This window comes from Coloeus monedula (assembly GCF_965178545.1).
Source record: "Coloeus monedula genome assembly, chromosome: 1".
NCBI classification, from domain to species: Eukaryota; Metazoa; Chordata; class Aves; order Passeriformes; family Corvidae; genus Coloeus; species Coloeus monedula.
The window spans coordinates 49,409,549-49,427,893 of NC_138781.1; the positions used below are offsets into that span (position 1 = coordinate 49,409,549).

The 18,345-nt window shown below is 40.8% G+C and overlaps 1 protein-coding gene across 17 annotated transcripts in view; it reads right to left on the reverse strand.

The window, feature by feature from the left end:
- The window catches only part of ARPP21 (cAMP regulated phosphoprotein 21), a 197,514-nt gene that overhangs the window by 46,046 nt on the left and 133,123 nt on the right, over positions 1-18,345 (reverse strand). For 10 of the 17 annotated variants that reach the window (XR_014226886.1, XM_082292468.1, XM_082292467.1 and 7 more), the window contains 4 exons: positions 17,845-18,077; positions 6,866-7,096; positions 2,381-2,550; positions 766-870 (listed from right to left, as the gene is read on the reverse strand). Coding sequence is in view for 16 of the 17 variants with exons in the window: in XM_082292468.1 (XP_082148594.1) it covers positions 766-870; positions 2,381-2,550; positions 6,866-7,096; positions 17,845-18,077 (739 nt within the window). In the remaining variant the exon portion in view is untranslated. The remainder of the gene's footprint in view (positions 1-765; positions 871-2,380; positions 2,551-6,865; positions 7,097-17,844; positions 18,078-18,345) is intronic. The other 7 variants (XM_082292459.1, XM_082292465.1, XM_082292461.1 and 4 more) reach the window with 3 other exon arrangements.

An 18,345-nucleotide genomic window follows, 5' to 3' on the forward strand; every position in this document is an offset into this window, starting at 1 on the left:
ATATCTTACTGTAACTATGTGACATGGGGGGAAAAAAAAATTCAGTCATAAACAAGATTACTAGAGCAAGAGAGAAAAACAACAGAAAAAAATCTCACAGTGCCTCTTTAAAATGTCAGCTTCATTTTAGAACAGTATAATCTTAGTCCTGCAAGCAGCAAACCAGAATCAGGCTCCAGAAGAACACACTCTATTTATTTTCATTATACACGTCCATTGGTGCACTGTCATGATGTACAGCACACCACATCTTCTGCAGCTGGTTCACTGCTACTCTCCTTCCCAAGTGCTCTGATATCACCACGGAATAAATCCAGGCAGTGGGTTTAGTATATGGATAAAAGAATATAAAATAAAAAATAATGATTTCTGGAGGTCTCTTCTCCTGCCTTTGCAGACATGAAAGAGGAATAACCCAAATCTCCCAAATAGGGATAACCTATTCAAGTTATTAATTTAAAATCCCTTGGTGTTAAGTGAGAAGACATAAGCTCCTACCAGCAGGCACAACGAAACATTTTTCTGGAGGCTCTGCTAAGCAGGTAGAGAGCCCTGGTGTAACATCACCCTTCAGGTTAGGTAACCAGAATCAGTGGGAATGCTCTTAGAAAATGCCTGTCAGTACCAAAAGCATAAAGGAAAACAGGTATTTAGACAGGGTTCTCATGTGGGACACCTGCTGCAGGGCTCCCCTGAGGCTCTTGGACACACATATTCACACCTCCAACTTCAAGGAAACAAAAAGAAATAAAAAATCTTTAGTACCACAGAAAACTGCTGTGTTGGAGAGACTGGCAGGAGATGCTGGGGAGGATAAGAAACTGCTGGATATTGAACTGACTGAGAAGATGGCTGCATTGTCTGAACAGGCTGCAAAACAAGCACAGGGAAAGACAATAAATTCCACCATTTAGAGAAAAATAACAACCACCACCACCACCACCTTTGTTATTGAGAACAAAGATCTCAAACACAGCTCTGAAAATACAGGTGACTCATCACCAGCCTGAGTACAAGAGGTCAGGTATTGTGATTTTAGTCTTCGTTTTAGTCTTATACCAAACAATTATTACTGATAATTCTGCCTCTTTTCATGGATTTGATGGCTGTTAGATTAAATATAGCCACAGCTATACCTTCTTACTCGTAATGTGAGGCAAAGCCAAATTATGATTCTACATTTAATTTACCGAGATAAAAATGGAAAGCAGCACAGCATAAGTGTACATTTGAATTTTGCTGTTAGTGACTGATTTAACTCTGAGTGTGTCACAGGCAAAAGAATAATGATTGTAAAGCTGCTTTGGGAGAACACAAGAGTTTCAAAAAATGACAAGGAACAGGCTGTGAATTACCAACAGACAGGCCATCAGCTTGGAGCAGATGTTTATCTAAGTGAAAGAAACAATATTCCACAGCACTATTACCTTGGAATAGCTTTAGTATTCCTTTCATTTTAACCTCTCATGTAACTTCTTGCATAGGTTTGGTACTATCTTCTAAAACAGTGAAGACTCGATCAAGTAATAGGAGTCATAATCATGTAAGTCCAAACCCAGTAAAATCAAAGCAACTTTACTGAATTTAAATGCTCCATTTCTGCGTAAACTGGGATGAAAATGTGCCAAATTATAAAGCTGCACAAGAACCACAGCAGATCTTGGCTGCTCCATTACTAAGCAGGATGTAGGATTCTTGCTTGGGTAGTTCCCTCCACCTGCTCTGCTCTGGGAGAACAGGCATGCAGTCCACAAAATTAAGTTTGAACAACACCCAGACCCTGCTGCCCATGCTCAGCCACACCTGGCCATATGCCACAGCCAGCTCAGGGACCAGAGAGCCAACATACCATGTGCTCAAACAACGTCGCTCTTCCTGCTGTAGCTCCAGAACTTCTAGCTCAGAGCAGGATCATGGCCAGAACACGGGCGCAGGCGGAAAACCACCGATCTGGGGCAGAGGTGCTTGGAGACCACCCATAGATTGGGCCCAATACAACTGGACATGAAAGGGTTTGTAGAGCTCTTGCTGTACTTTTATTCTTTGACTCAGGCACACTGTTGTCAAAAGAGAAATGTCCCTGGCTCTTTGGAGAGAATTACAGACTGCACTGGTTTGAAAATGAATGCTTTAGTTTCCACTAATGGGTGAATTTTGCAAACTAATTTTATGTAGACATACACCAACTCACTTAACAGTACTTTTGAAAATGAAATCATCCTTGAGATAAAATTGAAGATGTAATTTTCCCTCTCTGCTTTATTCATGTTGAAAATAACATCCTGATATTCAGTCTAGATGCATTCTTCCCTTCTACCCTCTAAGTCATTCTTGATATCCCCAAGAGCTCCTTCTTTTTTTCCAATGATACCACACCTACCTGTGTGACAAGGTGACTTGCCATTTGCTGCTGTGGCTGTTGAACCTGTTGAGGCTGCTGGGGTGAAGGCTGCTGCTGAGACTGTCCCACCATCTGACTCCTCATTGTCTGCTGGCCACTAGGAGGATTGTATATTGCCGGCGTCCCATCAGGATTTACAAATGGTTGACCTGAAACAAAACACCCAGCCCTTGCTGAACACTTTTAAGAACATACTGTTTCCTGTGTGAAAGCAAACAATTTTGCTTTAACTGATCACTCTTTAGCTGACCTGCTACAAGAGTAAAGTGTTCATCACTCTCAATATCTCATTACAGTAATTACAGTATCAGACATCTCTTTTTTTTCAGGGAAGACAGCAGATATTTGTTTAGGCAGTATGATTTTCCAAGGAATGGGTGGAAAGTTACCATGGCTATAAGATGATTCAGATGCTATGGTTACTTAAAATCATTCAACGATGAATCAATTAACATTAAAATTGAACTTTGGAGCAAACACTGAAGGTAGAGAATGTTCCCTTACATTTTCCTCTCACACAAGAGCAGTCAAATGTACACAGCTACTTCTAAAACAATACAGTTTGTAGGAAAGGGGAAAAAAAACAAACCCACACTTGTTACTAATTTATTTACACATTCTAATAACACAGTGCTGTACTTTTGAGAGCTGTGCCCTATGTACTTAGAGGAGCTAGAACTCCAGTTTTCAAGGAATCAACTCTTAAGGTGTATTTAAAAATCTCTTATATACAAGAAAAATTCTGTTCAGAGTTCTGGTAAATTGTTGAACTCATTTTGCTTCAGATAATCAAGCTGGGGGAAATAACCTTGTAAAACTAATATTTCTTTAAAATAAAAAAGTTTACCTAAGTCATTGTCTTGAGAACAAAAAAGAAATTGTATTTCTCTGTATGAAAAATGTTTTCCATTACCTCAGTTCTCTTTTCATTTCCATCATAAATCTGTAAATCAAAGGAATTATAAATGGTTCCATGAGAAAATAGAAGCAGTTTTAGCAATGATGTGATAACCTTTAAAGCAGGTAACTAAAGTATGAATATCTGAAATAAAAAGGGAGATCTGGAGGAGTTCAGTGACTTAGAGCAACAGTGAAATAATGAACTTCTGATTTGTACCCTACACAGAATCTCTACCTGTTTTATCTACTCCTCAGCCTTTCAGCTTCTCCCTCCAATGAATCATGGTCAGAAATGCATGAGGAACACTGGCTAAAGAACCTTGCCTTCCCTCTCTAAAGCATCAAGTTTCTAGATGAACTCAACACCACATTCACGCTGAGAAAGGTCATGAGTGAGTGGAAAAGAAGCACGGCGCAGTTCTGTCTATTGATTTCCTGATTCTTGCTGTGAACCCACTGGGTGACTATGGCATGGACTCCCAAGCTTTGGGAATCTCAAGCCCCAGAAGTACTTTAAAAGACTGAGTGAGTAAGATAACACGCTCCCAAAGCCTGTGTCAGATGCTCAAGGGAAGCCAATAAAGAGTATTTCCTGTGGCTCAATGAAAGATGACAGAACTGAAAGTGTAAAGTCCCAGCAACACTTTTAAAGATAAAAAAAGACTTCTCATGAAGAAGTCTTGAAATCAGAAATGAAAAGGAGAGATCAGAAGGTAACAGGGAAGACATTTGTAAGTTATGAACTGTGCCCCTGATAGAAGGGCAAAGATTGCAATGTCATTTCAAGGAGTACAAATGAAAAGTAAATGCTCTTAAATTGTCAGAGCGGTTAAGGAAGAACATGTCAAGAGGAATCCTTTAAAGGATGAAGCAGGCTGATGAAGTAAGTGAAATGGAGAGCACAGCCACATAAATGGTTCTTTGCCAAAGCAAGTAAGAAGCTTGACTATCTGGGAAGGAGAAGGGTAAAGCAGAGGAGAGAAAATAAAGGAAACCGCAGATATGGAAAAGAAAGTGCGGATTCCCAACACCTGGGAAGGAGCAGAGTGTTATAATCAGAGCAGGAAGATATTGACAGCATCTCTAGATGCCATTAGAGGCTTGCACAGTCAGTGACTATGCAGTGTGAAAGGAAGGAAAGATCTTTAAAGGACATGGTGTTATGATCAAAAGAGAAAAAAGACTGGAAGTAGCCACTCTCCAAGAGAAGAAAAAACTAAAGAATGGGGTTACATAGGATAAGAAAATCTATTCATTACAGGAAACAAAGATCCTTTTTCCTTTTCTTTCAACTGTCTTCTCTTCACCTCTGCTTCTGACAGCATCCATCACTTTGATAGTTGATCACAGCATCTAGCAATCTAAATCTCCTCCCCGTGGAGCTTCTTTTGTAATGTTTCCCTAATAAGATGCAAAGATTCTGAGCCCAAAGAGTGACTATTTTGCAGCATGTATTTTACTGCATGTGAAAAACACAGCAGATGCCGAAGTACAGTCTGACTTCCAGCACGAGGTAGCAGCATGAAGCTAGAAGTTTGAGACAAGAATTTTAGGCTTTTAAAGAATCTGCTCCCTCCATTTACTTTATTATGTATATATTTACACGGGAGCCACAGAAACAAAACACAAGGTTTGAAACAAACACAAAATAATATATACACAAAATACTTGCTCCCTGAATGTTAAACATACAAACATACAAGGGTTTCCCAACGATGCATCTGCAGACAATGAGGCACACGAAGAGGGATGATGAGGTTCTCTGGTCTAGTGACAATACTGGAAGGCATTATACCTATAGCAGAAAAATAAGACTCCCTAGGTACCAGGCAAAAATCTAAACTAGCTGCTGCAATTTGCTAAATTGACGAGACAGATGTAGGAGATGTTTGTCTTACACAGCTACTCTGGCTTTCAAGTGTGGTGAGCTCCAGCCTCTGTCCTTGCCTGTCCAGGAACAAGCCATCTCTCTCAGCTGTTTGTGGGCTCCAAGCAGCATCAACTCATTTGTTTTTCAGTCCTGTTACCTAAAATACAGATGACTCCTGCCTAGGCCTGCTGAGTTTTGTATGGATATGGACCATATGATGGAACACAAAATGCTGTCTTCTGTATTGACCAAGAAATTTCAGTGTTTCAGACAGAACTGATAACCACCAAAACAGAAATAAGCAGATTAATATAATGATGGATCTTTTCCTTGCTGACAGTATTAGGCTCTCATGTCAATAATGCAGAAGCTTGGAAAAAAGTACACTTGAAGAGTAAAGGTTTGTGCAAGTTACCAAGTCACCTCTCCAGAAAGAACTTACCAAACTTATCACATTCAACTCTACACAAACAAGAACTCCTCCTTGGTTTTAAATATGCTGATAGATATTGATAAGCCCCAGATATAAATATCTAAAAATATCTGTGGAAAGACTGGCTTAATAGTTTACTAAGGCTGTATTTTTCTTAAATGCTGCAACTTTCTTGACTGAACTATGACCAAAAAAATTATACTTAGTAGTGGACACACAAATAAGCTTTAAGTATTTCCACCAAATAGTGGAACACAGGGATTTAATACCAATAAAATACAAGTTATAAACAAAAATCCTCATAGAAAACACTCCTGAATGTTCTATTAAGGACTTTGAAAAAAATATTCTGGAGTTCAACCCTCAGCTCTCAGCATAATGGGAGATACATTTCACTACAGGCTTTCTTGTTTTAAACCCAGCATAACTCAGCTAAGGTTGACAGCACAGCTAGTCAAGGTCACTGGAATACTCCAAACTACTGAAGAAGCACCGCAGCCTCAAACTCTCTGAACCTTTTTAACACTGACAGTACAATACAGTGGGGAGTAACAGCACAACATGATCCAGACTTCATCCAGACCAAGGAGGTAACAATTTGCCTTACACTTTCAGCAAGCACCCAAATTCAAACTGAAGAGTTTCTGAAGCTCTCACAGCACTTGGGAGCTCTAGCATTTGGGCCCTGCAAGTGTTGATTGTGAACTGCAGTGATGAAAACTATCATGAATCGAAGAGTTACATCTTGCTCTTACCACAAACCTCACGACTGAAATATAATTACTAATCATACAGCTTACATAACATTAATTCTGAAGTGCAAATTCAAATGCAGCCTTTAAGCCTTGTGAAATTCTGCTGTTAAGCACAATCTCTAAGAATGTGATGTTATATTTTGGTCGCACCGTATCTCAGCATGCTTGATATAGAAGAGCATCTGTCTTTATTGATGCTAACAGGATCTCAGAGGATTCACTGAGAGCCAGGGAGTGCCAGGACTGTTGAATGATGAGTATCTTGTCTGGGATGGAGCAAGTGTGTTTTGAATCACTTCCCACCAGCTATGCCACAACAGCCTCAGAATCGAATCTAGCTTTGCCTGCACATTTGAAAACAACCACTTCCCAAACATCGTTTCAATGTATATTTGCTCATAAAGTGTCTCCGGAAAAATATGTCTAGAAACAAGAAATTTGCTGATTCCCCAGCAGACATCAGAAACACCGAAGGGCAGAATCAGGTAGGAGAGAACTGTACTGACCTGTGTGTGGGTTGAGAAGGATACTGCCAGGCGGTATCCCTGCAGCTTCAAGTGGAAGAATGATATAGCTGGTGTTGCTGGGGGCCACCTGGCCACTCATCCCGTTCTCAGGGTAGGACACGCTGCCTGAAGAACTGGCCGCTACCCCGGGGACGAGAGATGCACTTTGGAGAGGCTGATGTATTCGTGACAGGGATCCTGAGGAGCCAGCACTGCTGGAAGACTCTGAGCCTAACAGGGAGACATAATCAGAGCAGGAAGCGGGGTTACAAGGGACCACAGTCCCCACCAGATAGGGCACATACACAAGGACAGCCCTCACAGACTGCAAAGGCATGCATCGCTCTATGCCCACCTAGCGGGAGCAGGATTTTCACTCCCTGCTGAACCCAGCACCCAGTGGTAACTTTTACAACCCAAAAACCCACTTTCCTCATGCAACATCTGCTTCCCCCCTCAGCCAGTAAGTAGACTTACCAAAGAGGAACACAAAATCCTCAGCATGTATTTATGCCAAGGTACCAGTTCATAAGATATAAAAACTAAACATAGTGTTTATACATGAAAAAAAACCCAGAAAACAAACAAAAATGTAACACAAAAAATCACCAACATTCTCTGTAAGTAAAATGCAACAGCAACTGAGTTATCAGTCTAGTCACAAGGTAGCTGTGCAATATTCATATTAACTTAAAGCTATCTGATGCTACCTAAGAATTTTGCCACTTTGGTTTTTCAACATCAAACCTAATAAAACGGATCATGCAAGATAAATCAACTATGCTAAACCACATTAGTTCCTGGAAGGATGGGAAGACACATTACTTTAAACCCCAAATATAATTTCCAAACTTCGGAGATACTACTTGATTGGATTTTAATTTGCTTCACATAAAAAAGACAAGAATCTCTGGGAGCATAAGGCTCAGGTGATCAGCTTCCTTAAAGCAGATGGTATGGATGCTTCCTCCCCAGTGCAAAGTATGTTTTAATTGCTACTTATGTCATTTTACTTGAGTGCGCTGTTTGTGCACCTAACCTCCACAGTGTTCACCTGCAGGTACAGACTAAAAGAAAAGACAGAATTCAGACTTCTGTTTGGAGAACTACTTTGAGGCAAATTATATCCTTTCAGATATGGGATACTGTAGGTAGACCCTGTAGTAGACTGCTTAGAGCCTCAAATTCATTTTCAGTCAAATGCACTTGAAATTCATTTATTTTCTCATATTTGAAGAAATTAGAGCAGAATAGGTTTCTTCTGAAGAAATCACACCAGCATCCTGTTACTTCGCAGAGGATCTTTCCACAGATTACTGCAGGTAATGTCTTACTGTGTAAGACATTTTTTATCCATCTTCTTCAAACTTTGTATTTGTGCAGCAGCTACTACAGACACAGTCCTCTCTATAAGCTGTGCACTATTTGCCATCAGCAGGACACTAAATCTGCGTCTCAATATCTAATCAAGAAAGCAGAAGAGATTTCCAAGGAAAATTTTAATTTCTATAAATACACTTCAAAGTTGTATTAGTTACTGTATTTTCCCCCTCCTTGTAGACTGAGGTTAGAAATGTAGAAATATTATTCCTGAAGAAATAATTCTATTTATTAGATCATTTCAGATTTCAGTGTTTCTACAAATTGCAGAGTTATTTTTGGAGGTCATCCTCATCAAACTGCAAGTAGCATTTGGCATCTTCCTTGCAATTGTAAATGCAACTGCTGGAGTTCAATTTTCCTTCCAGATCAGTTTCAAGTCCTCTGCTGTATTTCTCTGGCCTTTCTACATGCACTTCATGTTGCTTCTTTTGAGCTGTCGCTTTACTTTCTCCTCTTTTCCTCCACCTTTTGAATTCAATGAGTCAGAAAGTTACCTGGAGATGGTAGTGGTGATGAGATTTCTTAAACCTCCCATTATTTTGAAGCGTGTGAGTAGTATCAAGCCCGAATTCAGACTCTCTCCACTTTTTGTGCTATCCCAATGAAATACTATTGGCATAAAAGAAGATTGCAGCTCTGATACTCAACTGTGCGGTGTTTTTTTTTTCTTTCCCCCTTTCTGTTGTTTTTATGGAAGAATCATGTATTGATCTACACCAGCTTCTGTGTGATACAAGCCAGAGGACTGCAATGAATCCAGGTGTACTCATCACATGGAAGCAGTGGAAAATACTTTGAAGCTATCACCTCACATTGGTCAAGCTGATAGCTTTGCAATGTCTGCCTTAAAAGATCGAGATCTGCTCTCCCATGTCAGTAGATCAAGTTAGTGATTTTGAAATAACGCAAATAAGTCACAAAACTGTATCAAGAATTTTCTGAATTGAAAAAGAAAATCCAGAAATTACTACTTTACCAATTTTGTCCCCATTTATACTGTATAAGAATGATCTACTTTATTTTATTCCATTATTCTAACTTATTTCGTATCATTTTAAGTCTAGACCTATTAAGCCAAGTAAATTCCAACACTAATGTTTGGAAATTAACACCAATTAATCTTGTCTTTGTAGCTCTGATTAGCTGTTTTCACGCTGTCTAAATTTGGAATAAGAAATCACCGTATAATGAATTCAGTACTGTAGAAAAGGGAAAAAAATAAACTATCTGACTTTATTCAGATTCATATTAAGAGATGTCTTCCTAAAGACCTCTGAAAGGAACTTGGACTAAATGAGATTTTTGCCCCCATTACACAACCTAACCTCTTTTTTTCAATATGTAATGATGGATAGTTCTTCTAGATTATTCTGTAATTTTCTTGCTGCTTCACAGTTGAGATAATAATAACCTTCGCATTCTCATCACTTTCCATTAATATATTTTTTAAGTATTCTGAGAGACACAGAAGTTCAAAGAGTTGTAAAGAAAAAGAGACAGAAAAACCACCACAAATGCTTAATAGCTTAGAGGGTTTGCAGAGGGAGAGTGTGGAAGTACCATTTATTTTCCAATATTCTAAGCACTAGTGAGTGATGCAACATGTCCTGTTCTACTTTTCCTTGGATCAGCATTCAGTATCTGATGACTTTGAACATCTCTGCTCATCTCACCCTCCAAGTCCAAGGCAATGTTTCCTTTCTTACCAACTATACTCTCAAGATCTAGCCACTACCACTGCTTACTCTAGATCATCAATTTTTCAGGAACAACAGAGCACTGGAAGCATTTTTGTCTTGGATCTAAGTTCTTGGATTAGAAATATCTATTTGCTACTTCTGTAAGTCACTTGTCTTTCTCTACATAACAATATATTTAGCAGTTTTTTAAATGAAAATGGTACGTGCTCATGTGAACATGATTATTTCTCTCGAAGCTGAACTTCTAAAAATAAAACTGATGTTTCAGCACAGTCAGTTGGTGTGAAAATTAGGACTGGAAGAAGCTGGCTCGTGACCTGCTGCCCATACATCAATATTCTGACAGTTTTCACTGTACTTACAAGATTCATCAGGCTAATGCCTGTTTCAAGAAAATAATGAAAGGAAAAAGAAAGAGAAATCCAGTTACAAAACTCAGAGAAAAAATATAATATACAGGACACTTTATTAAGAAAAACTGCAAAACCTGAACAACAAAACAAACAAACAAACCAGCAAAGGAAGGTTAATGTATTAAAACGCCTGCAGTAATGTATTGAAATGCCTTTCCCAACAGGAGTAGCAATGAGCACCTAACAGGAGAGATTAGATTGTGTCTCCGATTACTTGGAGCCCTGCCAAGGAAGCTAATGATCCCTACAGATCTGTATCAACACAGCTAATACCCCAATGCAGCCAGCTTTCTGCAACTAAGGGGGAAAGAAGTACGCTCCAACAGATGTGCGTTCCACTGAATGGCAAATGCATTAAGAGAAGCTAAAGGTGCAATAGTTACAACTTTTAAGCCTTCCAACAAGTATTTAACTAGATATGTAGACACACATAGAACATTTCTTTGAAACACGTCTTCCCTCGTGATGCTAAAACCTGTTGCAATGTGTCAGTGACAATAACATGGTAGTTGATATGCTAGATTTTCTCTTTTTGGGTGTTACAGACTGAACAGGTACATCATTGTACCCCTACAGGGACAACTATTTCACTTACCACTCTTAGTCAGCCCTGGAAAGTCTACTATATTACTAGAAAGCTAAACAAACCAACACTTTGTATGATGTCCTAAGTAGAAGGAATGCAATCTGATTGAAATTTGTTAAATTATTAACTCCCCACTCGATATTGAATTACAGCTTAGAACATGTCTCTTTGTACCTACTGAGCTACAGAATAACAGTGAAGGAAATTTTATTTGCAGTGTACAATCTGTGTTTTTCAGTAGAACAGGGTACTCTAAACTATCAACAGGTGCATGAAAATAACCATCAGAACCAGTAAGATAACCATGTAATGGGTTTCAAACAGCCCCTTTTGTGAAGCTTGCAAAAATGATGTAACAGAACTCCTTTGCTCCAATTCCTGTGCAGCTGAATGCAATAAAGTCTAAGACTAATTGACACTACTGGACTCTACTGCAGAGAACAGCACGTTCTGGGATCTCTTGCCTAAGGGCAACCTAACATCTTTTTGTGCCTCAGTTTCTGCTTGTTTGCTATGTACCATTAATTACTGATTTACCACAGGTTAGGGGCAGAACATTTAACTTTGGTGACAATATGAAAAGTGATCTAGAAAGGCTACAACATTAATATTGCATCACCGTATACCCTGTCGAAGGCAGCTGTGAGCCTTCTGTGAAAATCCTGAAAATTTTAATACTCCTGTGCTCAAGAAGAGTGCTTAACAATGCTTCTGGATGACGGCCATATATATATGGAATAATCTTCATATTTAAAGAGACCATAAATATTTTCCATCATTCAGCCAATGAGGAACATTTTGACCAGCTAATGACTTCATGCTGCTTTCATACAAATTATATGCAAGAGAAAAATATTTTAAATTCATTACTGTGAACCATAAAATTCTTCAGAGAAAAGTCTAGTACTTTCTGTAGGAGAACTGGGACAGAATCGGTGCCTAGCAGGCTCTGCCACATTACCAGGGCAGCATGCCTAACATGGGTAACAACACCTCTGCAATTCCACTTCAACTACTGTAGTGAAGACAAGAAAACAAAAATAATCAAAATCACCCAAAATAAAAACACTATCAACCTTTAAATGTCTAGTGAGCTACAGAACACCTGGGCTGCCTATGGCACAAGTAGATAGTAATGAAGGTTGTGCACGTTTTGCATACTATCAAGTATCGCTTAGTACCTAATGCACCTTAGAAAATGCAAGTAGCACATGCGGACTTTGACTATTCTATGAATGCACTTAGCTATTTTTTGGTAAAGGGAAAGCACTTTATCCAGACAAATTTCCCTATTGTTTTTGAACTGTTTTTTTTTTTCTGCTTTAATGCCGTTCAATAGCATTTTAGAGAGAAGGTTAGAAATAGTGATTAGGACATCAGTTCTTATGACTTTTCTCAGGCTAACTGACTTCGTGTCCTGGCTTTGAAGGTGTACATTTGTTTTGACATCCAGTCTTGCTCTTTTTCCCCACCTCTTCTTTTTATCTTGTTTCTCTTCTACTATTTCTGTGCGTCGGCTAGCTTTCCAGTTTAAACACATTCCTTACTAAAAGTCAAAGCACTTTAAAAAGAGCATGGAATTTTAATAACACTGATGTTTTAAAAATGTATTATAAGAGCTTTCATTTGAAAGCAATTTGGGGTTTGGTGCCTACAGAGTGCAGATGCATTTACAAGTATTGGCATACTCCACAAGTCTCTCCTTTAATACATTTCCTAAGTGCATCCTTTTTACTATGCTTGATTTTAACACTAAAATGGCTTCTTAAAAATATTGCCCTTGCAATTAGATGTCTCCTCCAAACTCGATTTCCCTGACACCATTTTAAATGCTTTGCACCTCAGCAACACAATGCTGCAGAAAAAATACATTTACCTGCACTCTACTGAAGGTAGAATGATACAAAAAAAAGTATAGCAGGAGCCCGTGACTCCTCCCTAATTCTTGTACATCAAATTCAGTCCTGATGCTATTGAAATAGTCATTGGAGGCAAAGAAATCTGGAATTGAAACCATTGTATTCTATACTTCAAGCCCCACTGTATAGCCTATTCAGTCTATATTCAAATAAAAAATATATGAGAGTGTAGTTTCAAAACTACATACCCACTGAAATTGCCCCCTGCCTTCTCTAGGGCAGATCCCATAGGCATACAGAACACATGATAGGGAGGATTCTGTCATCTCTCCACCTGGCTGAACACAGTGATGAGGGGACAGGGGGCAATGGTGACAAGTTCCTGCCTAGCACAGCAGGCAGGTCTCCTCTGTGATTATCTCACTGTCCCAGGTGCCCTGAGATAACAGATGTGAAGCTCTGAAAGTGGAACCAAACAACAGCAAGGATGGTGGTTCACTTGTTTGGAGGTTAATTCTGACTACACCCTGCATCAAAACTGCTTCCATAAAGGAAAAAGGATGGGTCATAGTCACGGGAGATTCCCTTCTGAAGGGCACAGAGGGCCCAATACACTGATTGACTCATTTCTTGGGGTCGTCTGCTGCCTCCTTGGGCTGGGTTAAAGACGTGAAAAGAAAACTTTTTACCATGATGCAGCTTTATGGATCATTAACCATTACTGATTTTTCAGGTAGGCAGCAATGAAGTCCCAACAAAAAGTCCATGGGCAATCAAGAGACTTCAAAGCCTTGGGATGGTTGGTTAAGGGATCAAGAGGAAAAGGAGTGTTCTCCTCTGTCCTTCCAGTTGCAGGAACTGATGAAAGAAGAGCCAGCAGATTAAGAACAGACTCTGAGCCTGGTGTCATTGACAGAATTTTTGGGGTTTTATCATGGGTTGGTTTATAGAACACCAGGCCTGCTGGTGACAGACAGGGTAGACCTGTCTCAAAGGGTTTGGAAAAGTATCTTTGTAGAGGAATTATCAGGTCTTTAAACTAGATTTGAAAAGGGAAAGGGATGTAATACAGCACACCAGTATTTAAGGGATGGTGTGCTAGTGAGATTCTTTGGTCTGAAATCCCAGTGGAGGCAGGGGATGGAGATCCATGTGGTAGTGAAGACAAAAAGGTTACTGATGTGTCATAAATGATGGAAGTGCCTGAGAATGATCAGTCGGAATTATGGCTTCTTCCCACAAAAAGGGGGCAGGATCAATAGCCCAGCTTAAGGGCATCTGCACCTGCATGCACATAGCACACAGAACAAACAGCAGGAGCTGGAAGGAACCGCACAGCAGGATAGCTGTGACACAGTTACCATCACCTGGTGGAAACATGGGTGGGATGACTCACGCAAGTGGAGCGCTGCAGTGGATGGCTGGAAATGCCTCTGAAGGGATACACAAGGAAGGAGGGGTGGTGGGATATGCCTTGTATGTTAGAGAGTGTTTTGACTATTTAGAGCTTGACAATGGTGATGAAAGGGTTGAGTGTTTATGGGTAGAAACCAGAGAAAAGGCCAACAAAGCAGATGTCATGGTGGGAGTTTGTTATAGACCACCCAACCAGGATGAAGAAGCAGATGAAATATTCTATAAGCAGCTGGGAGAAGTTTCATAATCACTGGCCCTTGTTCTCGTACATGACTTCAACTTACCAGATAATTGCTGGAAATACGACACAGCAGTGAGGAAACAGTCTGAAGTGCATGGAAGATAACTTCCTGTCACATCTGGGGAGGGACCCAGCTTGGGAAGGTGCCCTACTGGGCCTGTTTTTTGTGAACAGAGAACTTGTGAGTGATGTGATGGTTGGAGGCTTTATTGGGCACAGTGATCAAGAAAAGACAGTTTTCAACTCTCAGAAAAGTAAGGAGACGGGTCTGCAGACTGGCTACCCTGGACTTCCAGAGGGAGATTTTGGCCTGTTTAGGCAACTGGCTGATAGAGTCCTTGGGAAGCAGTCCTGAAGGACAAAGGAGTCCAGGATGGCTGGACGTTCTGCAAGAAGGAAATCTTAAGGCACAGGAGCAGGTTGTAACCATGTGCTAAAAGACAGGCCAGCATGGAACACAGCCAGCTTGGCTCAGGGAAAAGAAAAGGTTATGCAGGGAGAAAATTAGAAAGTCCAAAGCTCAGCTAACACTTAATCTGGCTACTGCTGTAAAAGACAACAAAAATGTTTTGATACATTAGCAACAAAAGGAAGGCTAAATAGGATCTCCATCCTTTATTGGTTGCAGGGGGAAACACAGTGACAAAGGTGGAGCAAAAGGCTGATGTACTTAATGCCTTCTTTGCCTCAGTCTGTAATATCCAGACCTGTTCTCTGGGTACCCAGTCCCCAGAGCTGGAAGACAGAGACAGGGAGCAGAATGAAACCCCCATAATCCAAGGGCAGAGTTAGTGATATGCTACACCACCTAGACACACACAAGTCTATGAGGTCAGATGGGATCCACCCAAGGGTTCTGAGGGGGAGAGTGGAAGTGTTCACTGAGTCACTTTCCATCATCTATCAGCAGTCCCAGTGGGATGTCCCAGTTGAGTGGAAGCCAGCAAATGTGATGCCTACCTACAAGAAAAGCCGAGAGGAGGTTCTGGGGAACTAGAGGCCTGTCAGTGTGACCTTGGTGTGAGAAAACTTAGGGAGTAGATCATCTTCAGTACCATTAGCGGCACATACAGGACAACCAGGCAATAGAGCCCTGTCAACATGAGTTTAGGAAAGGCAGGTCCTACTTAACCAACACAATCTCCTACGACAAAGTGACCCACTTAGTGGATGAGGGAAAGGCTACGGATGTTGTCTACCTGGACTTCAGGAAAGCTGTTTTCCAACACTATTTTTCACAGGACTCTCCTTGAAGATCTGGCTACTTATGGCCCGGATGGTGTACAGTTTACCCTGGCTGATGGCCAGGTCCAGAGTGAGGGTGAATGGAGTTACACACAGTTGGAAGCTGATCACAAATGGTGCTTCCTAGGGCCAAGTCCTGTTTAATGTCTTTATCCATGATCTGGACAAGGGGATCAAATGCATCCTCAGGAAGTTTGCAGATTATACCAGTCCGGGAGGGTATGCTGATCTGCTGGAGGGTTAAAAGGCTTTACAGAGGGATCTGGACAGGCTGGAGCAATGGGTTGAGGCTAATTTTATTACATTCAATGAGACGAAGTGCCAGATCCTACCCTTGGGTCACAACAATATAGTACCACAGGCCTGGGAAAGAATGCTCAGTGGAAAAAGACCCAAGGGTGTTGGTCAACAGCCAGCTGGATATGAGCCAGCAGTGTTACCAGGTGGCCAAGGCGGCCAGTGGCATCCTGGCCTGTATCAGCAATAGTGTGACCAGCAGGACCAGGGCAGTGATCATCCCCCTCCATTCCACACTGGTGAGGCCACACCTCAAATCCTGTGTCCAGTTCTGGATCCCTCAATGCAAGAAGGACATTGAGGTGCTGGAGCATGTCCAGAGAAGGGCAACAGAGTTGGTGATGGGTCTGGAGCACAAGTCTGATGAGAACTGGGGTTGTTTAGGCTCAGGCTCAGAGTTCTTTTCACTCCCTACAACTACCTGAAAGGAGGTTGTAGGAAGGTCAGGATGGGGCTCTCCTCTCCTCTCCTCTCTCCTCTCCCCTCTCCGTAACAAGTGACAGGATGAGAGGTAATGGCCTCAAGTTTCACAAGGAGAGGTTTAAGTTGGATATTAGGAAAAAATTTCTTCACTGAAAAAATTGTCAAGCATTGTAACAGACTATATCCAGGGAAGCGGCTGAGTCACCATCCCTGGAGGTATTTAAGACACATGAGAGCATGGTTTAGGGGTGCACTTGACCATGTTATGTTAATGGTTGGACTTGATGACCTTAAAGGTCTTTTCAACTCTGGCTTTACGATTGTTTAAAATTTTAAACTACGCTCAACATCCAGAGATCCAAAATGTAATTACTATGTCAAAGGTTTTATTTATTTATTCTGGAAACTCCATTCCCCAGCATACAAAAGCTACAGTAAAATTTGCAGGATAGGAATGAAATCTGACCAACCCGCGTTTGATAAACTGGGTGTAAATTAAGAACCATCCATAAAACACTCTCAAGCTGAAAGAGCACTAAGTGCTAAGTATTGATTACCATTTGTCCTGTACTATAGGTATCAACTGAACCAATCTGATGGAATCATCTGATGGCATCATTACTTATTATGCACTTTTAACCTAAAGTATAATAGAACAGCTTAATAGCATAGCTTGAAATTACTTAGATCCAGACCCTGTGGCTCACTCATATGTTAATGTACTCATGAAGTTAATGCAAATAAATGCAGAATTCCCACCAGATTCATAGTCTCTTTAAATGATGCTTTCGTTTAATGGGAACTAAACCAAAAAATGGAGAGATTGCAGGACCTCTGTGAATCTACCATGTCTGCTTGCTTCCACCACAGCCTCAACTGCCAGCAACAAGGCAGAGGCTGTACTCCAAAATGCAGATGGGCTGCATTTTAGCAATGACAACAAAATGTTCTTGTATTTCTCCTCAGATATCTGACATTTAATTATTCACAACTCAAAAATATCAGGATTAATAAAAAGGTAAAATCTGTGCTTTCTCTGAAAGGAATACCACCTTTTCAGGCTACAAGTGCAGATGGTGCTCAATAGGGTGTGCACATGCTATACTCCAGGGAAAGCCTACCTCTCCTATGATTTTCAAACCTCAGGCACAGTGTTTTTTCCTTGATCCCTAAAAGCTCAGGAGCAGGTACCCAGATACTAGCATCCATAGAGGGACATACACATCTCCTGTGTAAAGAAAACAAAACTGCTGATGTATCTTGCCATCTAGTCCAACCATGAGGGTCAGACTACATGTTCTCTGAAGGTGCCTTCCAACCCAAACCACTCTGTGACAGACCATACTCAGACAAGCACCAGCACAGCCATTTATCAGCACACAACAAGAAGCACTGTGAACCCAATACAGTACTAGCTACCTGTTTTAGACAGTTTGCCGGTACTTCTGTTACTTGATGAGCTATCTCCTCTTGTTAGGACGGTTATCCCACCAAAACTGGCTGTCTTTGTTATGGCTGGCTTCAAATTCCGATTTGAGCTGTCCGAGTCTGTGCTGCTCCATGGCCTCTGGTGGTCTGTCCACTTTAATTCGTTCTCTGTACTGCTCTGTCGACTGCCAGATGTCTTCCCGATGCTGTCTCTGTTACCCCTACAGACATCATGAAACAAAGATTTATACACAAATAAAACCATGTTAAGGCAGAGTCTATCTTTGGGTACCCTGCAGCAACCCTAATAAAGAAAAAGGAAATACTCTGCCTTTACAAAAGCATGTCTGAAATGGGATTTCACCCCCATACTTATCTGCCTTCAGCACATAAACATTGCTATACCCTTTTTATATGCACAGCACTTATCACCCTCCCCTTTTGGGTATCTCCTCACAGCACTTCACCAGATGGGGCTGACACAGCAGT